Source organism: Paramormyrops kingsleyae, chromosome 19 (genome assembly GCF_048594095.1).
Source record: "Paramormyrops kingsleyae isolate MSU_618 chromosome 19, PKINGS_0.4, whole genome shotgun sequence".
In the NCBI taxonomy this organism is placed as follows: domain Eukaryota; kingdom Metazoa; phylum Chordata; class Actinopteri; order Osteoglossiformes; family Mormyridae; genus Paramormyrops; species Paramormyrops kingsleyae.
Genome location: NC_132815.1, coordinates 585,265 through 612,538, shown reverse-complemented (window position 1 = coordinate 612,538; position 27,274 = coordinate 585,265). Strand labels below are relative to the sequence as shown.

The following is a 27,274-nucleotide window of genomic DNA, read 5'->3' as shown; positions in this document are numbered from 1 at the left end:
AAATGGTGCCACATTTGTAAGGATAATGTATTTGTGGGCTGAGCAGCAGAGATGCGTATGTGGGTTACCCCCTGACAAACTTGTCAGATCTCTGCCAATGCTAAACAGCTGATTCTGCTATTGACTTTTGTTTGCTGTCCTTTAGTGGATTGGATGATTGAAATCTGGAGAAACAAGACATATTGGTAATTTAATAATTTATTCATTTAACAAACAGGAGCCTCAGTAGCATGTGGAAGAACCATACACACCCATAACATCTTCTCATGCTGGTCACCAGCTTGGTCACACACTGCTGTGGGATGCCATCCCATTCTTCAATCAGCATTTGTTGCAAGTCAGCCATTATAGTTGTTTTGGTCACTCTGGCATGAACAGTGCGCCCAAGCTGATCCCACAATTGTTCAATGGGGTTGAGGTCAGGACCGCAGGCAGGCCATTCCATCCTCTCCACTCCTGAATTCTGGAGGTAGTCTCTGATAAACCTCACTCTGTGCGGGGCGAGTGTTGTCATCTTGGAGGATAGAGTTTGGTCCCAGACTGTGAAGATATGGGTTTGCCACTGGTTACAGAATATCATCTTGATGTTTTTCTGCATTGAGATCGCCTCCAATGATGACAAGCCTTGTTTGGTGGCATGGATTCAACAAAGTGCTTGAAACATTCCACAGAGACATTAGTCCATGTTGACATGACACCACCACACATTTGCTGCAGATTTGACAAATGCACCTTTTATGATGCAAATCTCTTGTTCCATCACAACCATAGGTGCAATATAGGATAGAGATCTTGTGACGGATGCTAGTGTGTGTATACACAGATGAGACAAAACATTATGACCAACCCTACATGACAAGAATAATGTTTTAAAAACAGTACATGTCAAGGTCTGGTATATATTTCATGTTAAGCTATCATATAGTGACATGGTGAATGCAGAAGAAATTAGGAAGGGCTAAAGATCTGAGTGACTCTGAAAAGGGCCAAATCATTATGGCCAGAGTATCGCCAAAATGACAAGGTTTGTGGGGAGCTCACAGTGAGCCATAGTGAGTACTTACTGGGAGCAATACAAGCATGGCCAGAGTATTGTCGAAACGACAAGGTTTGTGGGGCGCTCACAGTGAGCCATAGTGAGTACTTACTGGGAGCGATACAAGCATGGCCAGAGTATTGCCGAAACGACAAGGTTTGTGGGGCGCTCACAGTGAGCCATAGTGAGTACTTACTGGGAGCGATACAAGCATGGCCAGAGTATTGCCGAAACGACAAGGTTTGTGGGGCGCTCACAGTGAGCCATAGTGAGTACTTACTGGGAGGGATACAAGTATGGCCAGAGTATTGCCGAAACGACAAGGTTTGTGGGGAGCTCAGTGAGCCATAGTGAGTACTTACTGGGAACGATACAAGTATGGCCAGAGTATTGCCGAAACGACAAGGTTTGTGGGGAGCTCAAAGTGAGCCATAGTGAGTACTTACTGGGAGCGATACAAGTATGGCCAGAGTATTGCCGAAACGACAAGGTTTGTGGGGAGCTCAGTGAGCCATAGTGAGTACTTACTGGGAACGATACAAGTATGGCCAGAGTATTGCCGAAACGACAAGGTTTGTGGGGAGCTCAAAGTGAGCCATAGTGAGTACTTACTGGGAGCGATACAAGTATGGCCAGAGTATTGCCGAAACGACAAGGTTTGTGGGGAGCTCAGTGAGCCATAGTGAGTACTTACTGGGAACGATACAAGTATGGCCAGAGTATTGCCGAAACGACAAGGTTTGTGGGGAGCTCAGTGAGCCATAGTGAGTACTTACTGGGAACGATACAAGTATGGCCAGAGTATTGCCGAAATGACAAGGTTTGTGGGGAGCTCAGTGAGCCATAGTGAGTACTTACTGGGAGCAATACAAGGAGGGTGTTGGGCAGCCAGGACTCGTCAATGTGCGATGTGAACTAAGGCTATCCCGTCTGGTACGAACAAACAGAAGAGCTTCTATGGCACAAACGGCAGATAATTTTAATCATGACTGCGGGAATAATGTGTCACGGCACACAGGACATGAAGCTCTGCTGTGTTTGAGCCGTCAATCAATCCATGTCAGATAAACATATTTGGTGATAGAGAGGCTATAAAAAGAATATATGATCGCATGCCATGTCACATTATTGCCGGCAAGGTTTCCACAATATTTTGCTTCGAGTGTAATGCTTGGGTGAGGGAGTCAAGCCCTGTGACATCACCCCTATGGTTGCGGGTTTGACTTCCAGCTGTGTGGTTTGCATGATCCCTCTCAAGTATAACTGCACTCCGCAGTGACACTATGGGTCCTGGGAAAATGTAAAGTAGGTTTTTCCTATAACAGGTGTTTCAGAAGGGGAGTTGTGAGCCACCTGGGAAAAAACATTAAAACCATTATTTTTCTTTTTTTTTTTTTAACTCTCACTTTATTTTGGTAATATTACTATAAATTTTACACATAAATCATACTTTTTTCCACACTCCTATACAGAGTTAAAACTATATTTCTTTTTCTCTTTAATTAGGTCAAGTAAATGTTTGAGTACTTCCTATTTGAAAATTTCCTCCAAAGAATTTAGATAAAACATTTTACATGTGCAAGTGGTTTGTGTAGCTAATGCAAAACTTTAACACAAAGAGCAATAAGACAGGAGACTATAATGGTTTAGCTTATTACCCACAACTTGGTACAGAAGACACCACAACCACAGCTGCTGGTGAGGCCGCACACGCCCTTTTTACCTACTATGCTTGTCCATTTATGTGTAAACGCATGTTATGACCAGCCATGCTCTCTGCCTTCCCACATGTCCGCGTGGTGCCCAAAGTGGGCACCATCTGAGCTGGAGTCCTGGTTCAGTCCCATGGAGGGGTGACATTGTGGATGTGACTTACAAACCGTAACGTCATATGTGTAGCCTTCAGTCTGCCACCCTACACAGTCAAAGAGATTCGACTCTGATGAATTTGACTTCGCCCTTGACCACACTTCACATCTTGTTTTTAGCAAGCAAGCCCAATCTTTGTTTTTCAATAATGTTAGCATTAAAACCTGGGCACCCTGTTGACCTTGGTTCTCCAAAAACTTGGGAGTTCTTGGTTCCTCTCCTCTGTTGGCCTTTGGCTTTCTTTCTCTCTTTCTTTAATTCATTCATTCATTTCTTTGTCTTCCCTTTTCCCTGTTTCTGTATTATTCTGTCTGTATGATGATGTAATGTATCACAGCTCACCCATGTAAAGCGTCTACAGCCGATTGATATGAAAGGCGATATACAGAAATAAACTGAATTGAATATCCAACACTTTCCACTTTGAAAAGACAACAAAAACATACATTATGTGCTGAAATACATACAAGTACTGTAATTTCACCCAACATGAATGTGTTAAAACTAATTTTATACACTTCCTCACACAGAGTAACAGTACACAGGCAAAGTCTACAGTGTTGATAAACATTGGTAGCTTCGATCAGTAATCAACAACACAATTACAAAACAAATAAACAAACGTGTATTTTTCAATAAATGCATGTTTCTGAAATTTAATTTAAGAGAGGATATTAACAGTCAGACAGGTTGTTTCTTAAGCAGCTGTGTCTATGTGCTTGGATTGACCTGAAGACGACTTTCAAAGGTTCACTGCTGCCAGGAGCAGGATAAGCCATTTTGGACTAGATTTACTAACAGTTCACTAGTGCAAACACTCTTTTAGCATTAAAATAATTAAAATAGTACTGTCAGGATTCACTAAAGACGCACTGTGGAAAGGCGTTGACGGTTAATTTTGCGACTGGCCATATTGCACATGAGTTTTTTGAAGTTCCTTTTCAAAGCGCAAAATTTGGGAGAGGACAGTAAATGAATCTCGCAATGTGATTTACAGGAAGCAAATGGCTCGTTTTGCACTGGCCTTGGTAGATTGGGTTGGTCATTATTTAAATGAGCTGACTGCAGGTGATCTACGAAAAATGCACAAATTTATGGACACGGATGCAGAGTTGGTCACTCCAATTTCTGCTTTTTTGTGATTATGTCTGCAAGCTAATTTGGCTTTCTTAGTAAATCTGGTCCTTTATGTAGGCCTAATAGTTTTCATGCTTCGACAATCTGTACCATATTTTTAAATCATATGCAAAAAAAAAAAAAAAAAAAAAAAACACAAGAGAAGCATCAAGGCACTGACTTAAGACTGTTAAAAACCTAAGTTGCCATGGAGGAATAACATAATATTGTATATTAATAAATAAAACAAGCAGGTGGCTGGGAAAAGCCAATACACCGACAGGAAAATATTCTGAAAACAATCACTAAGGGTGCAGCAATTGTAATTTGAACTTGAGAGGTTCGTTGATATGTTTAGTGTCTGATGCAACAATTTTTATACATTTTCTGTCATAAGGCCTAAGGGCTACTGACCTAGAGGACAGAGTGTCCAAGCTCTCTGTGACCTTTCGTTAGACTTTAGAGGAACACCGTCAGGGGATTCGGACTTTATGGAGGTACTCCAGCATGGCTCCCAAGGCCCAGCTGCTCTCAAAGCCTTTCACTTTTTTTGTCAGCTGCAAAATAAGAAGAACATATGAGGGAGTACTGCTGAAGGCCTCCCACGGACAACAACACGCCTGACCTGCAGGCCCACGGACAACAACACGTCTGACCTGCAGCCCCACGGACAACAACACGCCTGACCTGCAGCCCCACGGAGAACAACACGCCTGACCTGCAGCCCCACGGAGAACAACACGCCTGACCTGCAGCCCCACGGAGAACAACACGCCTTACCTGCAGGCCCACGCTGTCCTGAAAGCCAAAGCCCTCTGTCAGCAAGGCCGTGATGTACGTCAGGTCCATACAGTCAAAAGGCTTGCCGTAGTGATCCTTGGACTTGTCACCACATACTGCAACACAGCACAAAGAACAAGCTCTTCGCAACCAAGTGTAGCTGAAAGCCTTGTACTGTATGATATATTCACTTCAAAACATGCAGTTACACAAATGAGGTCTGCTCTCTCTCCCTGGCCAGACAGGGCACAAATGTTTGAGCTTGTGCCAAATCGAACACAGTAACCTGCACAGCCAGGACTGACGCGGTGAGACCCCCGCCTGAACCCCCCAGCTTTCAGCAGGACACGTCCTCACCTTCTTTTGCTTTCTTCTTAAACCTTTTCACTTCCACATGCTCATCTTGACTGCCTTCTGAAATAAATTAAAAATTTCACTTTTATGCACAATTTGAGTACATTTTAAAATAAATTAGGAGCATTCCAGGGATTTCAGTGATGGCAGCTGATATTTCTCTGCACATTTTTTGGAAACTTTTTTTTTTTTAAATGATATCTGAAATATCGAAACAGAACCCGGAATAATTAAATATATAAAAATTGTCCAAAAAGTCATATGTAACATTTTCATGTGAGCCCTGGACCATGCCTGAGCACAGAGCCAAGCTCTACTGGCCTGAAAGACTCAGATGGGGGAACCAGACAGAACCCTATTCCAGAGGTTCTCAAATGTTTTGATCAAAGGCCTGCATCAGATTTTTGTTCAAAGTCAGAGGTTCAGTATAATAACAAAAGTGTTAATTCATTAAAGTTCATGTGATGCTAACATTCATTATAGAAATCAATATATAACGAAAATAATAGAATCTTAATGTAAATATGGATTCAATGGGGGGGGATTATGACAAGCTGTGTGCAAAGTTTGATGGTTCGAGATTGTACTTTTGCATTTCAAACCACATTAAGCCTTTTCACATTAACCATATCGACTCATAAGGTGCGTTACCGGCTGGGTCCGGATTAACCTGTAGTGAGGTTGGCATCCAGACCACAGTCCGGACTTTGAGAACCCCCACCCTAATTGCTGCAACCAGGCTCACTCCAGTCTGCAGATGTGGCGTAAGGGAAGAGCGTCAGATATAACCATCCAGAGGAGCTCTGCATGCTATGGATTCTACTCACCAATGAGGCCTGAGTCCTTAGCCATGTCATAGTAGTAGGCAACAGCATGAAACATGTTCTCGTGAACATTGTACGGCTTGCGCACAGAGCCCTTGATGGCCTTCAAAACCTCTTTGTAGCAGGTCTCGTAGCCATTGTAGCCTGCAGGCAGATTACAAGATGTGCAAGTTATTAAAGAAAAATAATCTAAGATCTAAATGAATACTCCCATTTCAGGATGGACCACAGGATAACTCACTGCATAATCAAATCCAGTCCCTATCATGTGAATACAGAACATTCACCACAGGCATCAATATCAACCACTATTTGAAGTTTTTCCAAGCAGGTTTAACTGCAGGCTTTTAGATTAAAACAGGCGCAAGTCCCACCCTTTTCACCAAAAAACATAACTGAAAGAGAGTGATATCGAAGGGGCTTCTATTGGGATCACTATTGGGGAAAAAAATCCTTGTAACCCCATTCCGGTGGGGGAGGGGGGGGGGTGATCGATAACCACAGTCGTGCTGGCAATCAGGCTTAGTTAACCATACTATCGCATTACATCTGGGTAAGTAAAATTTGCTTCTTAGTACAGCACAGAACTCTCCTTTGTCATGAATGCAAACAACAAATGTATTCTGAAGAATGCTGAATACTAACAAAAGAAAGTGAAAGTTTCAGTTTGTCACTCCTATGAGCAGATTCTTACCATTTATATTTCCACGGACTTCGTATGTGATCCCACCAAAGGTATAATTATCAGAATAGTTCTTCGGCAGGCACAAACTTTTAAAAACTTTCTTTCCTGGATCTGGAAACCAAGAAACATCAAAGTTGCACCGGCATCAATTGCAAAAAAAATTTCACAATTCACCAAACATGGACAGCATACATGATATACATATATACATCAATAATATAGTAACTTGGTCGTTACTATATTAAAATGAGAATGTTCAGGAAACGGGGTCGATATGTCGTCCCCATGCCAGCATATGACCCTGAGCTGTGTGAGAGCGCCGTAATTTCAGCACAGGGAGAATAAGTCCTAAAGGACATGAACCACAATGAAACTAAACTGCTTATGCATGAATAGTCTTATATTTGAAATTGAAGTGCATTTCCCCAGATTCAGAGCCATTGTTACTACAGCCGATTTCCAAAACAATCAACCACAAACTGCAAATAAATTCATACATTTGATATGTCTCACTCTTTGCCACTCCAGAGTAGAGAGAGGCCTTTGAAACACAGTCATACAAAGTCTGAAGCATCTGAAAATTAGCGCTAGAGATAAGATGCTTTGGGACACGACAGTTTTGACTATTGCTAAATGCAGATTTTTACAGAAGTAACCTGGGAAGATGTATGGTTCAGTTTAACCCAGCGGTGGCCAATCTTATCCGCAAAGGGCCGGTGCATGTGCAGGTTTTTGGGATAACCTGTAGGTCAGCTGTTCAAACCCAGGTGTGAGGACTCTTCAGCCAATCAGTCCTCTAATTAGTAATATAATTAGGGAGTTGCAGTGAAAACCCGCATACACAGCGGCCCTTTGCGGGTAAGATTGGCCACCCCTGGTTTAACCAATCACATTTTGCTTTGATGTATGATTTCCTAACTCCTTCTGCTGTGCTTATAAACCATATTGTGAAAGACCATTGTACCATTATTTTTCTCTAATACCTTAATACTAATTACCACACAGTATTGGAATCAAAGTGCACAATGACACAAGTCTGCAGTGGATGTATCGTGCTCCCCTAAGCTGTAGTACCACCTTTTTTTAATGTCTGATACCGATACTGTAAATTTGGATATCGGCCGATACTAATACAGATCTGATACAGTCTTTTTTTACGCAACAAAACAGAAAATTGTACTTTGAGTGTTGAGGTATGCAGAATGCATGCAGACATTTTTTCCCAAATATAAAAAGCATGAAAACCATGAAACAAATATTATACTGATAAGAAACACATTACACCCAAAACATGCCTTAGTTCAGATAATACCTGTTTTTTCAGTACTATATGGACGTTTACTGACTCAGTACATGAGACAGCGGTCCATCTGCTTACAGCATGTGAATAGTTTGTGAAGCATTTCCATGATGTTTATTGGATCGGATCACATTTTTCATTCCTCCCTGATATCCGATCCAGAAATTTAAGCCAGGATCGGACCGATACTGATATTGGATTGGCACATCCCTACTACAGGTATACATAGAATACTATAAATGAACAAAAGAACAAGTACATCTTTGTGATAGCTTCATTTATGTTAAGAAAAGGATTTGACATTATGGTTTCATATAGTATTACAAAGGAACTGATTAAGGACACTGATAGTTAGCAGAAACCCAAACAGAACCGTTCAATGAATCAGCCATCCATGTATCACACAGACATGCTCTTAATTAATCTAATGTGTACGTACATAAAAGATTCAATCATTCGACAGACAAAACTGTGGCCCCAAGGCTGTGTGATTCCCTTCACAAAATACACTTTACATACCTGCATCACCCAGGGCCCCTAAAGTGAGAAGGCGAGCAACTTTGAGTCCATTTTTGAGGTAGCTGTGAGAAGAATATTTGCGTCAGCAACAAACATATACAAACATGAATGACAAAAAAACACATTCAACCCAACAAACATGAGAAATCACTGTCCCTGTGTGCCCCAGCGCATGGCAACAATTAGCTTTTGCCCTTCAGGCCCTTAATTTACAGTGTGCTGATGGCTCCTGTTTATCATGGGAAGTATCCAGTAATCACACCATGCTGACTGCATGGTCACATGCCCTTACATACTTTTTGTTGGTATGCTGCATTTAATCAAAACTGGGAATTATGTCACACTGAAGTTAACCCTGTTCCAGTAGGACGAGCCAGGTTAGTCATGAGCAAAATCAGTTCTAAGAAGGATCATTGGTAGCCATTGTTATATATACACTCACCTAAAGGATTATTAGGAACACCATACTAATACGGTGTTTGACCCCCTTTCGCCTTCAGAACTGCCTTAATTCTACGTGGCATTGATTCAACAAGGTGCTGAAAGCATTCTTTAGAAATGTTGGCCCATATTGATAGGATAGCATCTTGCAGTTGACGGAGATTTGTGGGATGCACATCCAGGGCATGAAGCTCCCATTCCACCACATCCCAAAGATGCTCTATTGGGTTGAGATCTGGTGACTGTGGGGGCCATTTTAGTACAGTGAACTCATTGTCACGTTCAAGAAACCAATTTGAAATGATTCGAGCTTTGTGACATGGTGCATTATCCTGCTGGATGTAGCCATCAGAGGATGGGTACATGGTGGTCATAAAGGGATGGACATGGTCAGAAACAATGCTCAGGTAGGCCGTGGCATTTAAACGATGCCCAATTGGCACTCAGGGGCCTGAAGTGTGCCAAGAAAACATCCCTCACACCATTACACCACCACCACCAGCCTGCACAGGCATGATGGATCCATGTTCTCATTCTGTTTACGCCAAATTCTGACTCTACCATTTGAATGTCTCAACAGAAGTCGAGACTCATCAGACCAGGCAACATTTTTCCAGTCTTCAACTGTCCAATTTTGGTGAGCTCGTGCAAATTGTAGCCTCTTTTTCCTATTTGTAGTGGAGATGAGTGGTACCCGGTGGGGTCTTCTGCTGTTGTAGCCCATCCGCCTCAAGGTTGTGCGTGTTGTGGCTTCACAAATGCTTTGCTGCATACCTCGGTTGTAACGAGTGGTTATTTCAGTCAAAGTTGCTCTTCTATCAGCTTGAATCAGTCGGCCCATTCTCCTCTGACCTCTAGCATCAACAAGGCATTTTCGCCCACAGGACTGCCGCATACTGGATGTTTTTCCCTTTGCACACCATTCTTTGTAAACCCTAGAAATGGTTGTGCGTGAAAATCCCAGTAACTGAGCAGATTGCGAAATACTCAGACCGGCCCGTCTGGCACCAACAACCATGCCACGCTCAAAATTGCTTAAATCACCTTTCTTTCCCATTCTGACATTCAGTTTGGAGTTCAGGAGATTGTCTTGACCAGGACCACACCCCTAAATGCATTGAAGCAACTGCCATGTGATTGGTTGATTAGATAATTGCATTAATGAGAAATCGAACAGGTGTTCCTAATAATCCTTTAGGTGAGTGTATAACTACAGCTTCCACTCCAGTCGATGAAAGTTGCAGCCATCTTGGATTCTGAGGTCAGAGTTGCATAAGTTCTTGATTCTAGTGATTCTGACTACAGGGGGGCATCCAGTTGAAATTTGACTAGGAACACAGAAATTTTGACTTTCCAGTTCAAATGGAATACAAAATTACCATCATTCTCTGAATCCCATCAAACAACTCACTCATAGTTCCAGCAAAGCAGAAATGAAGGCTCACCCCCCAAATGATGCTTCAGTTTTCTGTGATATTTGAACCCACAATACGATTTAGACACTGCAGACCTCGTGAGCATTAAAGTCACACAGTGCTCTATATTAAGGAGGCTTTGTTTCTCATGTCCTGATACAAGACCCAGTCTGTCTTATTCCCTGGGTGTTACATGCACACACACACACACGCGCACAAACACAAACACACGCACAAACAAACTTCACTGGTAACAGACAAAAAAAACAAAACACTGGCCCGGTTACCTGTGAGTGTAGAGCAGGTATGTTGTGTTTAATATCTCCAATTTGGCAACATGATCAGTAGGAGCTTTATTAACTGTTTTCTGTTAAATAAAGGGATGTAAAATACAGAGGACTGCATGTAAAATACAGAGGACTGCAAGTAAAAGCAAACAATATTTTAAAAAAGAATCAGTGGAAAAAAATGCACGTAATGAAGAATGGCATGTTTACCTGACACTTAGGTAGAAATGAGATTTGGGTTGAGGCCCCACCCAGGTCTAAAACGCCTGCTGATCTCTTCATGTCGACATGCAAATGCCCTAGAAACAGGCACATTACTGAGCACCACGCCCCATGAGAAGACATTAAAAATGTCCTGAAGAAAACAAAACAAATATAGAGAAGAGGCCAAAATCGGTGAAAGTTCCGGGAATTCTGTCAGTGATAAGTTTACTAAGTGAACAATAACGTGTTTGGCTGAGCTCATTATTCATGGATTTGGAGACAGATCCTACACTTCGCTGTGTGGGTAACAATAATAAGGAAAGAATATTTTACACACTTCTAACTAAAGCAATTAAAACATGTTTCTATCCATTTGTAACTCACAGGTGTCTAATAAAAATACAATTTGTTTTGTGACTTAAATCAATCAGCTTAACAGCACTTTACCCATTAGGAAGTTCAGAGACACCCAGGCCAGGATTCCTAACAGAAACAGAACAGAAATCATTTAATATCACACCGCTGAGGATGCAGTAATATATGGAATTAGCAGTCATGACTATACAAGATAAAATTTGCATTAAAAATAAACTCAGTCCACTTTTTATTTTTAACTCAGTGTAAATTTCTACTTACTAAACTACCTACTTTAGTTAAACTACACTGCCATACATGTATTACTTATTATTATTATGAATGCAAAATAAATTTTAAAAAATGATATTGTAGAATTGTGCCGGTTAACTGCTGGACAAGAGAGCTTTTACTTTCCCGTGAGGTAAGAGTATGGCGGCCTGCCTTTTGGTAATTCTGTAAGCTGACTCGATACGCAGAGCAGTGGAGTTGTCTAGCCTGCAAGGGTAAGAGTGTGGCGGCCTGCCTTTTGGTAATTCTGTAAGCTGACTCGATAGGCAGAGCAGTGGAGTTGTCTAGCCTGCAAGGGTAAGAGTGTGGCGGCCTGCCTTTTGGTAATTCTGTAAGCTGACTCGATACGCAGAGCAGTGGAGTTGTCTAGCCTGCAAGGGTAAGAGTGTGGCGGCCTGCCTTTGGATAACTCTGGAAGCAGCCAGCCACACATACCTTCATATGTACCGTCGATGATACTGACGCTTCTGCTTGTCACCAAGAAGGGGGACTGACTGAAGACTTCCTTGATCTTAAGGAGAGAAGAAATTATAGCAAAAGGAATACCTGAGGCACAAGAAAACTGCAGAAACACCTAGTGCTCCACAAAGAGAAACACCAGCTGCCAGGACTCAACCACCAGACAGTTTCACCTGGATGACTGAGAATCTTCACAAACACCTACTGCTCCTGTTTGACATAGGGAAACCTTCTGTACATATCATCCACAGAGGACATTCAGAAGAACTTAAACTACATATGCAGTCAGAATAGGAGCAGAAGCTCATGTTAGTGAAAGCAAACCCAGGATATTTAGTCTGTGAGATGTCAGTGTATATGACTCCTGTGATATTGAAATGAACCTTCCCGGCTTCACACGCAGGCGACTCACCTCCTCAATCAACACGTGAGCTTTATCCGCAGGCAGCAGCCGAAAGCCGGCGGTGGCCCTCAGCACCAACGGGGTCTTGTGCCACATGGCGCGAGGCACTGCCGACGTTGCAACCTTCAGTAGTTCCCGCACCAGCTTCCCAGCCTGAGGGAGCAGAGAAAGGACAAGCAGGGCTGTCTGATATCTGGCCGCACTGCAATCAGTCCACTCCCAACTACAGAGCCTCAGCCGTGGACTGTACTCTCAGGTGAAGCCGCATACACAGCCAATTAGACAAGACCAAGAGAAAGATGTCAAAAATGTCTGGTCACAAAATGCATGCCAGGCAGCATTACAGGGAAACCTGAACCTACCTCCTCAGGCGTGTTCACATACGAAGATAAACCAATCTCTTCCGAATGGAACGTTTCGTTGTGCAAATACGGCAGCCCGTCTTTAACGGAAACACGACAGAAGCTTAGGCACATTCACACATGAAATGGAAACGGCAATCGGAGCCAATGAGAAAGAACAGGGATGCTTTCATTGTGTTTCAAAGTCCAACACACTGAAGCCAAATTTAATGCAGTATAATTTAATCTAATAGATACTACTGTAAAATCATATTTTAATGAATTACTCAAACAATGGCCAATTGAGAGAAATATTTCCAGATAAAACGGCAAACAGCCATGGGCATGACACGTGGCATGGAGTGCAGGGTCTCACCCGGGTCCTCCTGGATGAAAGAGTAAACATGGATGCGAGTGCCCGTGCTGCCAGCGTCCATCATTATCCCGTAAAACACACGGCTGCTGTTGGCTGGCCGGGCGCTGTTTGGCAGGATATTCTCCCGCTGTGCAGAAAAATCAACATCAAAAAGATTTCCTTCAACAAAAATGGTTCCATCCAGAGCCCGGACCACCAGTACAAAAAGCTGCAGGAAGGTCTTCAAGTCCATGCTGAAATTTTTGTTCCGTTTCCCCTCCTCTGGTCTGTGCCTGAGAAGAAACGAGTCCGGTAAGTTGCTAAAGCACAATCCGAGTCACACTATACACTGTGCATAAGGTGCAAGGAGATACAGGCGCACAACCACTTGTCACGTACAGTTATAATGAAAATATTCAACATGTACTAGACAGGAAACATCTACGATCACTTCGGAATTTTAGCTCATTTATCAACGGTAACATCAGAATACTGCACCCAGTGGCACATGGGGGCAGGGAAGAAAAGTATGATGGATGAAGAGGAGTTTTCAGAATCTGCTGAATTATTCAGGGTTTTGTCCAATTTTAAGTACCGGGGATTATTTGAAACAAGTTTTCAAGTTTATCTTTTCCTCCCAACACACTTGCAGTTTAAAGAACAAAAACGAAAACGGATTTAAAAAGAAATCAATTTTTTTAAATAAAAACTAGTTTGTTGCTGGCAAAAACTAACAATACAATATTAGTGGGGTAGGCTTCATAAAATTCTATAGCAGAAAACGAACTTATATGCTAGTTGGGGAAACGCTATGTGAATGTTATAAAGACGCTTTAGTTAAGTGCATATACATATTTCCATGAATTTACGCACTCCGATAACAAAACCAACCAACAGGAATTAAAACCTGTAAACTGTCATTCACAACATTTCCTATTAAGTCCCATTTTCTCACAAGCAATACTCATTTTGTCATTTTGTTAACACTTACTCACCTCCTCCCAAAGATTTAGAGGGTAGTTACAAAACGTAACTGCAAGACACAATGACAGGTGCATACATTACTTTTCCGGGGGTAACAAATTCTATTTACCAGCGGGCCACAAAAAGAAAGAAAGAAACAAAGTTAAATAGTTAAAAATTCTATGTGCGATACATAAATAGAACTGTATCCCATCTAAGCAAAACACTGAATTGGCAAAATCAAAATGCCGCAAACCTTCCAATTTACCGCAAGCGAATCCGCGACAATAACCGATTATCTGGATGCGAGCAGCCGGTCTTCTAAAAAGACAAAATGCGAACATTAAAACTTAGCAGGTTAGCCAGCTAACTGCACACAGCAGTTAAGAATCACAGCTATGACACGTACACAATATGGGCATACTAAATTAAAATTCCTTACCCATGACATTACGCTTGGTCTACATATCCAGCGTGTCAGCACACAGACCAAACACATCAACCTGAAAGTCTACGCGTTACCGAACCACGTGATCCTGCCGCTCCCCGGCTGTCATGCAGCTGCCTCGACTTCTTCGCTGTATTTGGCGACGGAATCCTTATTACATTTGTAGGGACATATCGCCACCTACTGCCCTAGAATGTAAATGAAGAAGACGTGTAATTATCATTTTACTTAAAAACAATCGTTGTCTTTTTCAGTATTATTCAAGAAAGTTCTACATTTCACTCATATAGAATTCAGGATATCTTAGTCAAGGTCAGGCACTTAAAAACTATGGGTAGTTTTTTTCTGCATATTAAGTATGAAATTTACGTGTGTATTTACAGCAAATCATGCCAACAGCTTTGATTACATTCATTCTCAAACCATAAAAATATTCACTCCTAATAGCAAACTGACGTCTTATCACACTATTAAATTGCGATTACAGAATCGTTGCAATTTGTTTAGCCTCAAATTGAATTAAAAGACTCTTTAGGCAAAATTATCGACAATACTGTTGATATGTCTGGAAGGTACATTATAAATAAAATCAGGCTGATTATAGATGTTTTAGCCGGAATTGGTCACCGAAGAAAGCTTTCTCGACTTTCATGAAGCATTTGATTTCATTGAACACGTTTTCATTTAGAAATTGCTAGAATCGCTTGGTTTTGGTAATTTATTAATAAAAGCAATAAAAATGTTAAATGCTCATGGAAATAGCATTAATAATTAATAATTATCCTTTGGCACTACAAAACGCTTTAAGAATGACATAAACAGAACAACTGAATCAAACTAACAAAAGGAAAGACATTCCATTTCGAATTTCAAGCAGTAACCCACCAGTTTTAGATTCTGGTAGATCTTATATTATCTACCTGCCCTTTTTATTTTTTTTTCTGGAAATTCTATATACATTCTTGTATATCTGCTGTTCAAAAGTCAAACTTCATTGCGTTGAATGCATATTTACTGACATATTAATACATTATAAAATCTAGTAAAACTCTACAACCAGAAAACTATAACTTTATGGAATAAATTTGTTGTCTGAAATGTTTAATGTAAATTTGATTTTAATTTATTATACTTTTTTTCTCATTCTATTTGCTCGTCTCCACTGGAGCTGTTACTTTGTCAATGCATGAACATTGTTTTCCAAAATGCCTTATAAAACGTTTTTGTCTATCTGTCCTGTTTTTGTAATTAAATAGTTGTGTGCCATACAAAAGACACGTAATTGATGGGCTTATCCACCAATCGCGTAACTGCATTACGCTTGTTTTATTTAATATTGTTAGCCAATCGCAGTGGAGAGGCGGGCTTATTCGAAATCACGTGGAGACGACGTTGTGCAGGTAACGAAATAGTATGATGGCAATGGCGCTGTATTTCATATGTGTATTTATATAGGTATCTTTCAGAATATTCTGTTAAAACTAACTTATTGCGTGATAGGAAACTGTTATTATAAGCGGTGCTGTTTTGCTTATTGATATAGTTTTCTCTTAAGTTCGATGCTATTATATGTTAGCCACCTAGCTTGCTTGGTAATTTCGCCCTAATGTGGCGATCTTACCTTTAAGGGAGGTACAAACTTTTGTTGTACTTAGTGGATGTAAGATTGGCATTGGTATAGTTAACGACACAGTCAATCCGATACGAAACGTGACTGAAAACTTTGGTTGAGCCATGTAAGGCGGGTTTAGTGTTTTGGAAGAGAATACACTGTAGTAAGTGCGCGTAAAATGGTAGGTGCGTTTCCGGATTAATACACTTTTCTTCATCACTGGTGGTGGGAATGAAGACAGTGAACATGCAGAATAGAGGGAATGAGCGCAGTCGGCACCTCTGTGGCTCAGGTTGGCGAAGACACGGCAGTAACCGCAGGGCTTACGAGCGGAGTTACCGTGCGGCACCGATGGACGCGCTGCATTGAGTTACACTATATCGTTTTGATTATCAGTATGGTTTCAGTTACACAGCATCAAATCGCCTTTTGCTCTTTCATCAACTATAAAATCATGACGATGAACATGCTAAAATACACTATCTGTATTGAAATTCACGTTTTGTTTTTTCAGTCAGTCAAGCAGGAGTCTTCTCATTCCCGTGACATTCATTATCTCATATTTTTTATGTCTAAACACACCAGTCAATTTTACAAAAATCACATCTTGTTGATAATGATTCGTCAGGCTGTTTTGGGATAAACTTCTGAAATGTCAATTACAAAAAAGTCTGCCAGCATTCCATCTGATATTAATATGGAATTTGATAGATTCTCTGGGCCAGATATTTAACGCACATTCTTGTGTTTCATCTCCTCCGAAGAGATTGTACTGGACGCTTAAGGACTCCCTTAATTTCTTGGTTTTATGCTGGTGTCCTTGACATGCACCCTCAGCTACGCTGGTTATTCCTGTGAATCTTTCTGCAGCCTTGAGGGAGTTTGTGCATCTGCTGAGACCCCTTCTCACAGGGCATTGGGTCACGTCACAGACACCAGCAGTTCATCCATCAACACTCAGATGTCTGCCCCAGGTAATAAACTGCTTTTTTTTGGGGAGAAGTTAATTTTTTTATGATATTTGGAAGTCTAGGTTATATGTTTTATAAATTTGGATTTGAGTTTTATGTAATGCATGGCATTTGTGTTGCATATTTTTTAGTGCTGATACTTGGTAACGCATTAATACACTGGCTAGTGTCATTGGTGTATTTTGCAGTCTTTGTCATACTTTTTGTTTTGTGTTTTTTTACAGAATTGCCAGGGTTCTACTTTGATGCTGAGAAGAACCGTTACTTCCGTCTGTTGCCAGGACATAACAACTGCAACCCGCTGACCAGGGAGGGCCTGCAGCGGGAGGAGCAGGAGCGTCGGCGCCTGCGGCTCCTGGAGGAGGAGGCGGCCAGCGTAGGGACGGTGAGCACGCCGAGCCAGTGTGCGGCCCTTTGTGGCCAGGTGTCCGTATCACCAGCTCTGGATTTTATGTCAATTTGTATACGTCCAGTTCATTATGACATTGGAAATAGCTGGACCCATTTCTATGGCCGCAGTGCAGGTCAAAAACAGCGTACCGGGATTTTTCTTTTCTCTAGAAGTCACCTCGGGTCGGCCTCAACTCTACGCTGCTCCTGCAGAAACGGCACCTGGGGCTTATTCCAGGAAACTCGTACAGCAGGTAACCTGCCAAATGGCTTCGGCTGCGTTTCTTCTGAGTGTAGCTGATCCGGGGCCGTAGCTGATCCGGGGCCGTAGCTGATCCGGGGCCGTAGCTGATCCGGGGCCGTAGCTGATCCGGGGCCGTAGCTGATCCGGGGCCGTAGCTGATCCGGGGCCGTAGCTGATCCGGGGCCGTAGCTGATCCTCAGCAGTTAGGAGATCTTAGCAGTACTATGCCTCGCTATGGATGGATTTTTTCATGTACTTTGAATATATACATTGACATTTCACTGGTATTCTGTGCAAATTAATTGTCCTTCTGATTGCTGAGGCTTATTCATGAGCTGAAGGTGTGCAGCATGAGGCGCCAACGACTGGAGGTGCGCAGCCCTGACTCCAGCAGCCCCGACACCGACAATTTCCGCCTTATTGTAGTGAGTAACCGCGCCTCCTTCCACCTTATTGTGGCGAGTAGCAGTGCTTCCTTCTGCCTTATTGTGGCGAGTAACAGCGCCTCCTTCCGCCTTATTGTGGCGAGTAACGGCGCCTCCTTCCGCCTTATTGTGGCGAATAACGGCGCCTCCTTCCGCCTTATTGTGGCGAGTAACGGCGCCTCCTTCCGCCTTATTGTGGCGAGTAACGGCGCCTCCTTCCGCCTTATTGTGGCGAGTAACGGCGCCTCCTTCCGCCTTATTGTGGCGAGTAACGCTGCCTCCTTCCGCCTTATTGTGGCGAATAACGGCGCCTCCTTCCGCCTTATTGTGGCGAGTAACGCCGCCTCCTTCCGCCTTATTGTGGCGAGTAACGCCGCCTCCTTCCGCCTTATTGTGGCGAGTAACGCCGCCTCCTTCCGCCTTATTGTGGCGAGTAACGCCGCCTCCTTCCGCCTTATTGTGGCGAGTAACGGCGCCTTTCGATATAGGGCTGGCAAAGACATGTAGTGTAAGCAGGCCCAGGCAGTGTTTGTGTTCTGGTCCTGGCCTACCTTAAAGCTGATTGATATAGCTCTGATTGCCCCGCCCCCGTCACTGTGGCAGTAGTAAGCCCTCTCCCCACACTGTCCTGTCCCCAGGCTGACTCAGCTTGCGAGCGCGTTTTCACCGTCAATGACGTGGACCACGGGGGCTGCAAGTATGGCATCATGAACTTCCATGCCGGCAGTAAGGGCTCACTGTCCGTCGAGATGTGCGACAACCTGTATTTCACCAACCGTAAGGTAAAAGGGGAATAGGGTCACCTGGTGTCGCTGCCTTGATTGTCTTGGCTGAAGACAATGAATGTATGGATATGAGGCTGCGACTGGGACAGCAAGAGCTGATACATCCCTCTGTTTCCAGGTGAACTCAATTTGCTGGGCCTCCGTCACCCATCCAGATTCACACGTACTGTATCCTTCACGCATCTCAGGGCCATGTGTTGACAGTCTCTTCGCTGGTCTTTGGTACATAATTTTTTTTTTTTACATGAGGGGACCAAATGGCAACAACAATACTTGCTTCCTTAATGGGTTTCCGCAGACTGTGTCTGGTTGGAATAGCCCAGACGCCAGGCTGCGTCAGTTTGCTACCAGCGTCTCTGTTTAGCAACTCGAACACTGGTGAGATGAGATTCCTTATTCCTTAGCCTATTTATGTAATATATGTGTGTGTGTGTGCATGAAGTGAAAGTAGTTGTCATTGTTGACACACCACAGCACACAGTGCCCAACATGAAATGTGTCCTCTGCATTTAATCCATATGTGACATCGTGACATAGCAGGGGGCAGCTAATTCAGTGCCCAGGGAGCAGTGCTTGGGGGCGGTACCTTGCTCAGGGTACCTCAGCCTTGCTGGTGTGTGTGTGTGTGTGCGTGTGTGCGCGTGTGTGCGCGTGCGCGTGTGTGCGCGTGTGTGCGCGTGCGCTCACTAGTTACATCCTAGGATATTAACCAGGTAGTGTATAATATGGCAATTTGCTCAAAAAGGGCTTTCATTGTAGTTTATGACTTATCGGTTGTCTGTGGGAGGGAATGAGATGAGAAATGCTCGGTCCTGTGTTGCAGACCAGCCCGGAATGCTGTGCAGTTTTAAGATCTCGACAGCTTGGTCCTGTGCCTGGTGTCTGAACCCACAGGCTGACAAGAACTTCAGCACAGGTGAGTGAGCGCAGGGCCCTGGGGCTGCATGACCGGGAGGGGGGCATTTGCTGGGCTGAGCCCTTCCGAACCACTGTGCCGTTGTAGGGCTGTCAAGACGTGTCATCGTGACGGACGCTGTGACGGGCCGGCGGCAGACCTACGGTGTTGGCAGTGACGTGCTGGCACAGCAGTTCGCCCTGCGGGTGAGTGAGCGACGCCATGCGCCGGGCGCAGGTGTGAGTGAGCGACGCCATGCGCCGGGCGCAGGTGTGAGTGAGCGACGCCATGCGCCGGGCGCAGGTGTGAGTGAGCGACGCCATGCGCCGGGCGCAGGTGTGAGTGAGCGACGCCATGCGCCGGGCGCAGGTGTGAGTGAGCGACGCCATGCGCCGGGCGCAGGTGTGAGTGAGACAGCTTGCGGGTGTGAGCAAGAAAATTTTTTGCAGTTGATACTGAGACCACTGAAATCTTTAAGTTCTTGATATCTAATTCGATACCACAGCAAAAACAATTGTTCCATTCAATCATTCAATCCCATATAAATGAGGAATTAATAATAAATGGTAGTAAAACTGTTACTATTATTAAATGAACATTGAAAGTGGCTGTAACTGGGAGTTTTGTTATACAATCGTTAACTGGGGTAATGCAAAGAAAAAGGTAAACGATTAAAACAAAATAAAGCAAACAAAGTTTTTAACAATATTAGAACATTGATTTGTCGAACTCAAAAAATGGCACCTTAAAAATAAAAAAAGTTACAAGTATCATTTACAGGTTTATGGGATATCAAAGAACATAAAATACCCAGAAGCCTTAAACATTCTTTTTGAATGTGCTGTGTGGCGGCTGCAAATGCTGCAGCTCATCTCAGCAACTCCCACGGAACAAACTCTGGCGTTTCCTCGGAATTCCACACCGAGAACAGTGGCAGGTGTCTTGTATCTTTGCATGACCTTGCTCCCCCTGTCATCCGCCAGGCCCCGATCCTGTACAACGGGGGGCGTTCGGGGGAGATCTTCAGCATCGACCTCAGGCAGCGAGCCCGTCGTGGCCACGGCTGGAAGGCCTGTCGCTTCTACCAGGAATCCGCCATCACCTCGGTCCATGTACTACAGGATGAGAACTACCTCGTCGCTGCTGACATGAAGGGAACGGTCTGTCGCTGAAGCCTCTCCTTTTCCCACCAATCCTGTACTTTTATAGCACATCAAATGGAACGATCAGTTAATTCTCCTACCTGTGACCTGTGTCTTCATGGGAACCCCTTGTATCTTTACCCTGCGGATTCCCAACTGGATACAGCAAAGAGCTCAGAGTAACTGTTCCTCTAATAAGCAGAAGTTCTGTGTGTCTCTGGGTGAGCAGATCAAGCTTTGGGACGTGCGCGTCACCAAGGCAGTGCGGCAGTACGACGGGCACCACAACGAGCATGCGTACCTGCCACTGCACGTCTGCGAGCCGGAGGGGCTGCTACTGGCAGGTGAGCAATGGAGCCGCTGGTGTGAGCCGCCCCGTCTGTGGCAGGTGAGCGAGCAGCTTTGTGTGCAGTGTGCTTACGTACCGTGACTCATTCCCTCCCCAGTGGGACAGGACTGTTACACCCGCCTGTGGAGCCTAGGCGATGGGCGCCTGCTGCGGACCATCCCCTCCCCCCACCCCGCCAGCAAGGACTCTGTGCCTAGCGTGGTGTTCTCCTCGCAGCTGGGGGGTCGTCGCGGCCTGCCCGGCCTCCTGATGGCCGTTCGACACGACCTCTACCACTTCCCATACAGCTGTGACTACGGGGACGGGAACGCACTGTCGAAGGGCTGCTGAGGCAGGCGAGCTGCCAGCCACTGCCAACCACGTCTAAAGATGGCCACACGGCTGCTTCCAACGCCTGTGTGGAGGGGGCAGTTCTTGGCCCCAGGGCAAGCTCACACTTGGCCATCAGTCCTTCTGCCATACTTACACTCTCCTCAAATAACCTTTTCTTGAAGGCCCTGTTTTATTAATGACCTCTGCAAGTGCAATTTAGACTAAAGGATCAGTTTATTTTGTGGTCAAACAGTTATTTTATGCAAATGTTCCATATTTCAGAAAGAATTAAAATGTGTAATGATTTACAAAATACATTTTCTCTGCTATATATAGAAATGTGTCATTCTGAAGGGATGTTGACACAAATTAAGACACAATCACTAGGAGAACAGTGTTACTTGCAGGGCAGCTTGGGGATTCTGGTTTGTCACTGGCTGCAGTCAGTCAGCGGCTACAGAGAGCAAGTTGGGGGAGGTATAGAGAGAGTTTCCCCACTGGGATCAGTGAACTCTCAATTATTACACATGCTTAGTTTAATTGCACAAAACGTAGGGGAGTGGCTGTCATGGAAACTGCCTGCAGGACGTGAGGCTCAAGACGACGACACCCGAGAACGACCCTGATCCTCAAAAATCACTGGCTATATTAGCTCATGATGGAAGGACTTGGCTCACGATCCCTCTGATACCTTATCGGGAAGCTTGTGACTGGAGATCAGGTTGGCCTCTTCTGCCTGGAGAATCGGCCGAAGCTTGTGTGGAGGCTTCTCCTTTCAAGACTGCTGCTATTAGATAAACTCGCGTGGCATTATGCGCTAAAAAGTCCTGCAGTGTCAATTTCAACATTATCATTCAGTTGTGCAGTATCATTGATGTTGATATAATGATCCCCAGTCTAGGGTTGGGGATCGCCAGAAAGGTAGAGGAGAGGGGGAGGGGAAGACGGGACAAGCAGGGAACGGGAAAGGGGGACACAGGAAACAAAGGCATCTTTTTTTGTATTTTTTTATATTTATTCACAGACGGTTACAAACACGAGGTGCAACAAACTTCGGGAGTGACCCACGCCAAAATGACAACCAAAACAGCTAACGAACACATCCCAAACTAAGCTAACTCTAAAGGTAATGAAAACAAGAGGAAACAAAATGACAAAGACTAACCAAAACAACAGTAAACACCATGTTCGCAAAAACAACAAGGCAGTCACTCCTTACGCACCTAACAGACATGTACAGAAACCACACAGGCCGAAACACGGTATCCAAAAAGGGCAAGGCAAAGAGAGTAGTCAGGAGCTAAGCAAGAGTTCAAACCAGAAGACAAACAAACCGAAGGCAAAGGTACCTATAGGGCAAAGCAGAAAGTCAGAAACCGGGAAACCAAAACAGTCATATACTCAGTAAGAGTCAGCCAATAACAATCCAAACACAAATCCAAAAATGAGCAGAGCTCTCGAAGGTTGTTTCTGTCCGGCTTAGAATTTGGTCATCCGTGGTCAATGTTGACACACCATAAGCACAACAACAAAATGTGTGTTCTGCATTTAACCCATATGTGACATCATGACGTAGCAGGGGGTAGCTAATTCAGTGGCCGGGGAGCAGTGCTTGGGGGTGGTACCTCGCTCACGGAACCTCAGTGGTGCCTTGCTGGTCAGGGATTTGAACCAGCAATCTTTTGTTGTCAATTACAAGTTCTTGTCAATTACAAGTGTACTTCCCTAACCATTAAGACGCTACAATTGTCATAGTCAAAATATTTTGATATCATTGTTTTGATATAGTTTATAGGCATATATCCCTCCGACTGTAACACGATGATGATACGGTGGATTTAAGATACCCAAATTTGTTCACTTACATTGAGCCCAGCCTGTCTTAAATCTGACAAGCTGTCTGTCTGAGCAGGCTTTGAGATATGGGACCCAGATGTTGAAAGCTTGGAAACTATGTATAAACAGCAGTAGCGGAATATTCTCCAAGGGTCATACTTCTTAAAAACACTATCTGCATAAAATGCGTCTGCATAAGGAGATTCATGTTGCGGTTTTTGAATAGTGCTCTGCTTTCCAATCCGAATAGATCCATTTGCTGAGCAGAGGTTCAAATGTAAAGCTGGGCTTAAAGCTGCCCTTGACTCCTACAGTATGACCAGTGGGATCACTGTCAAACCTGCTATACAGAAATGAGAAAATGTGATAGATGTCTGACGCATCCTTCTGTAGATACAAAAGGAAACGGATATCTACTTAATGCAAAGTGATGTTTTTAATTCCAGTAGATCCAGTGCTGGATGGTGTTCAGAGGTAACATAAAGGTTAACAGGAGATGACTGAGTTATAAAACTTCTACAAGGTTCCAGCTCCAAGCTTAGTAAACTTGTTTGTATGTCTGTCAGAAGAACGGATATAAAGTGCGCTCTACTGCCTCCGTGTGGGAAAATTAGTTTCTGCAGAGGTTATTGTGCTTCGGATCGCACTGATCGAAGTACATTCAGTGCAATCTGTATTAAAATTAAGGCAGTTGGGCATATATAATTATGAGTATCTCACTTTCCACTATTAGACATTTTAATACTGAGAAGCTGGAATGAATGCTTAATGAATATTATTGAATTAAATAAGTCGCACATATCAGGGCAAAGCTATCTTAATATTGAAAGAGACCTTTCCCCTAAACACACACGGTACTCCTACAATACTATCAGTTTGCGCAAGAAAAATAATCAGTCAGTGACAATGAAACAGTGGGAACCGACTATCATTCAGATTCTTGGAGCTCAAAAGCATATTATACCGACATTTTGACAATATATCCAAGCATTTTGACTCATGGTTAAAACGATGCTGATTCTACTTTTTGTTTTGGTGACACTGACTAATTCATTGGTGAAGTTATTTGCTTTTGAGACATAAGATAATTGTTTTGGGTGAGTTACAGGCTTTTGTAGGTAAACCGTAGTGTTTGTGTACTGTATGCATGAATTGTTTTGAGAAATGCTCTTTTTTGTTTTGAGTCTTGAGAATGTTAAGCACGTGTCATGAAATGTGCCAAAGCAATCGAGATAAATTGTAATATTGAGCGAAACAAATGACTGCATTTCCCAATATGCACCGCTTTCAAGAAACGGAAGTAATTTGGGTTGTCTTCTCTCAGGCTCGGTGACTTCTTTTGCGTATCTGTCTTTGCATATAAACTAAACCTGGGACTATTTCGTATTGTTCATCGTACAGATTTGCTAACTAATAATTTACGGTTCCGTCCTATACTCCACGATTTTCCAAAAAGTTCTCCAAGTGCAATTCAGGAAGGATTTGGATTCACGCTTAATCATGGCAGATGATGAATTTACCGACATACATGGTAAACCACTTTCGCTGGAATACCGTTTTCATTCCAGTTTCTGTAGAGAGTTCATAGTAAGCGCGCCTAAAGTGTCCTTGCTTAAGGTCATGGTGTACACTTGTACAGTTTGGTTATTTGCCTACGCCGTGTTTTTCGTCACCGAGGTAAGACGGTTCACCAGTCAAGATGCACATGTTACTTTCTGCAGACTTTGGCGGTGAGTCGTGTTAAAGTCGCTTGGTTTGCATTGCAGAACACGGCGGTACTGTCCGCTGCCATCCTTGTGACGCTTGTTGGGATGATGCTGCACATCCACTTCATCAAGATCGACCACGAGACGCTGCTGATCATCGGCTCTTTGGGCATCCAGGTGTCGGCGTCCTATGCATCGGGCAGGGAGAGCACGACTTTCATCGAAATGAGCAGGATCAAGGACATTGTTATTAATGAGGCTATTTATATGGTGAGATCCGAGGAGACATATTCTCCTGAAAGTGTTGACGACCAACGTTAAATAAGCAATTACTTGTATTTGCATTTGAAGATGAGGCATGGCTAAGATCAGCAAATTGACAAGTAAATTAATCCACGTGCTTTGTGATGTGTTTGGTGTCCTTGGGGTGGTTTGTAATTAATATTTTCATAAATCTGTTTCAGCAAAGAGTGATTTACTACCTGTGCATTCTGGTAAAAGAACCGGCAAACCCTGATTCGGTGTCCAACGTGGTGCCGCTCTTCCAGGTATGGCTTCGATGGAAATGATCATAAAAATGCTGTTTTATTTCATGATTTTATTTTAATTAATGTGATCAGTGGTAATTTCCCATAGGCTCTGGGGGCACTGAAGTATACAGTGTAAATTAAAAGCAGATTTTGAAGACATAACAGTAGAAATGCCCTGGGCTGTCTGTGACGTGCTGTGTAATTATTAGTGGTATGCACTATAAAGGAATAATTCTCTGTTTTAATTTCCTCAGAGTTCCAAGCCGAGATTAAATTGCTTGATTAAGGTATATAGAAGTTGCCAAGAAATTCTTGGACAGAGCTAAGTGCTATACAAAGTAAGTCATTATATGAACTGCAGAAAGTCTTCCATCACATATAATCATTAGATCTGACACTGGAAAAAATTCGTTCGAAACTGGAAGGTTTAGGTCCAGAGAGTACAAATCCAGACCAAGATTTCGTTTCAACCAGCCAGTTGAGTATAAAGAGACACAGTCACAGAGGACTGAACTGGTTGGTTGCAACAAAATCTTGGTCTGGATTTGTACTCTCTGGACCTGAAATCCCCACCTCTGCCTAATGAACCTTCCTAACGGAGGGACTGAAACATGGCAGCTAGTGTATTTTCACTGGTGCTGAACTTCATTTTTTCATTGCTATTTGAAAACCTATGGCTGGAATACTGCCTGTTAATCAAGCATCTTCATTATTTATAGCCTGCATAGATGTTCAGAGACTAAATCTGAGAATAAACCATAATTCACAATTTTCATAAAATTACTTATAGTATTTGTATCATATGGTGTGGACATGTATTTTGGAGCACAGTGGTCTTGTTTGTAATGTATATGAAACTAAGAAACTTGCTGTATTCTGTTTGGTTATTGTGCTGTGAGTATTATTTTAAAATGTTCTCATTCTGAATAGAATAGAAGCTTTAGAGACTTCAGTTAACACCTTTACAGATTTATTGGTCCTTCAAAATACTGCACATTTACTTGCTAATTGTTTTTCTTCTGTTTAATTGAAGGGACATGAAGTGAGGAGCACTTTCAGACTCACAATTGAAAGTGAGGTGCACTACTGACCAAAAAAAGGCAGAATTCCTTAAGACTTAAGGCTTTTGTGAGCTTTCGTGGAAACGTTACACAGATTGAGCCGCATCAAAAAACTACACTATGCTGTAAAAGTAAAATCTAATTTTAGCATTACTGCTGTAATGATTTTAACGGAATTTTTTTTAGTCTTTATGTTTAAAACATTGGAATTCCACGGTTTGAGTATCACATTTACTGTGAATGTCACTGATATCAGCTTTTTGGATTATAGTCAGTGTTACTGTGTTAATATAGTCAGCTGAAATATTGATTTATAGCAGATTACTTGAGAATAAAGACCTGTATAGCAAGACTGTGTTTAAAGTAATATAAACCTTATTTTTTAAGAGTTCAGGTTCAGGTTACTTTATTTGTACCCGTAGGTAGAAGTGAAGCTAATTATAATCTTGACTATTTTTGTACACCATTTATGATGATCAGTATTTGTTTTTTGTAACATCTGTACATCCAAAGACTGTTAAATTCAATGTGGATTCTCTGAGATTTATTAAAATTGAATTTTTATTTATGTA

The 27,274-nt window shown here is 43.0% G+C and overlaps 3 protein-coding genes across 9 annotated transcripts; 2 read left to right on the top strand and 1 right to left on the bottom strand.

Annotated features, from left to right (window-relative positions):
• Positions 1-182: 182 nt before the first annotated feature.
• Positions 183-14,570, bottom strand: LOC111844472 (ectonucleoside triphosphate diphosphohydrolase 5-like). 7 transcript variants are annotated; one of them, XR_002838391.2, is made up of 17 exons: positions 14,439-14,570; positions 14,253-14,317; positions 14,029-14,066; positions 13,055-13,326; positions 12,700-12,779; positions 12,347-12,490; positions 11,911-11,986; positions 11,278-11,313; positions 10,837-10,943; positions 10,627-10,706; positions 8,484-8,545; positions 6,674-6,775; positions 5,983-6,123; positions 5,159-5,215; positions 4,802-4,917; positions 4,436-4,578; positions 183-540 (listed from the first exon to the last, which is right to left on the bottom strand). XR_002838391.2 is itself a non-coding variant. In XM_023812974.2 (16 exons), exons 4-16 carry the CDS (start codon positions 13,284-13,286, stop codon positions 4,495-4,497), a joined length of 1,317 nt encoding a protein of 438 aa, XP_023668742.1. In that variant the 5' UTR covers positions 13,287-13,326; positions 14,029-14,118; positions 14,253-14,317; positions 14,439-14,570; the 3' UTR covers positions 3,400-4,494. The 7 variants fall into 7 exon arrangements, 6 of the variants coding, with proteins under 6 accessions (XP_023668742.1, XP_023668740.1, XP_023668744.1 ...); XM_023812974.2 differs by lacking the exon at positions 183-540 and having other exon boundaries at positions 3,400-4,578; positions 14,029-14,118; XM_023812972.2 differs by lacking the exon at positions 183-540 and having other exon boundaries at positions 3,400-4,578.
• Positions 14,571-15,810: 1,240 nt separating this feature from the next.
• wdr21 (WD repeat domain 21) lies at positions 15,811-21,882 on the top strand. The gene is made up of 13 exons (XM_072702875.1): positions 15,811-15,844; positions 16,927-17,030; positions 17,252-17,412; positions 17,589-17,671; positions 17,984-18,086; positions 18,725-18,868; positions 18,990-19,039; positions 19,170-19,249; positions 19,695-19,787; positions 19,875-19,972; positions 20,750-20,926; positions 21,138-21,252; positions 21,355-21,882. Exons 2-13 carry the CDS (start codon positions 17,018-17,020, stop codon positions 21,585-21,587), a joined length of 1,350 nt encoding a protein of 449 aa, XP_072558976.1. The 5' UTR covers positions 15,811-15,844; positions 16,927-17,017; the 3' UTR covers positions 21,588-21,882.
• Positions 21,883-24,670: 2,788 nt separating this feature from the next.
• pigh (phosphatidylinositol glycan anchor biosynthesis, class H) lies at positions 24,671-27,274 on the top strand. Its single transcript, XM_023812837.2, has 5 exons — positions 24,671-25,082; positions 25,172-25,381; positions 25,576-25,659; positions 25,896-25,979; positions 26,675-27,274. The coding sequence occupies exons 1-4, from the start codon at positions 24,906-24,908 to the stop codon at positions 25,965-25,967; spliced, it is 543 nt and encodes a 180-aa protein (XP_023668605.1). The 5' UTR covers positions 24,671-24,905; the 3' UTR covers positions 25,968-25,979; positions 26,675-27,274.

Coding starts and splice junctions, on each gene's coding strand:
- LOC111844472 (XM_023812974.2), bottom strand. CDS start 13,286: ATGGACTTGAAGACCTTCCTGCAGCTTTTTGTACTGGTGGTCCGGGCT. Junction 12,491..12,699: donor ATGTGAACACGCCTGAGGAG/GTAGGTTCAGGT, acceptor CTGCTCCCTCAG/GCTGGGAAGCTGGTGCGGGA. Junction 4,579..4,801: donor AGGACAGCGTGGGCCTGCAG/GTAAGGCGTGTT, acceptor CTTATTTTGCAG/CTGACAAAAAAAGTGAAAGG.
- wdr21 (XM_072702875.1), top strand. Junction 19,250..19,694: donor GTTTAGCAACTCGAACACTG/GTGAGATGAGAT, acceptor CCTGTGTTGCAG/ACCAGCCCGGAATGCTGTGC. Junction 19,973..20,749: donor CACAGCAGTTCGCCCTGCGG/GTGAGTGAGCGA, acceptor GTCATCCGCCAG/GCCCCGATCCTGTACAACGG.
- pigh (XM_023812837.2), top strand. CDS start 24,906: ATGGCAGATGATGAATTTACCGACATACATGGTAAACCACTTTCGCTG. Junction 25,382..25,575: donor TTAATGAGGCTATTTATATG/GTGAGATCCGAG, acceptor AATCTGTTTCAG/CAAAGAGTGATTTACTACCT. Junction 25,660..25,895: donor ACGTGGTGCCGCTCTTCCAG/GTATGGCTTCGA, acceptor TAATTTCCTCAG/AGTTCCAAGCCGAGATTAAA.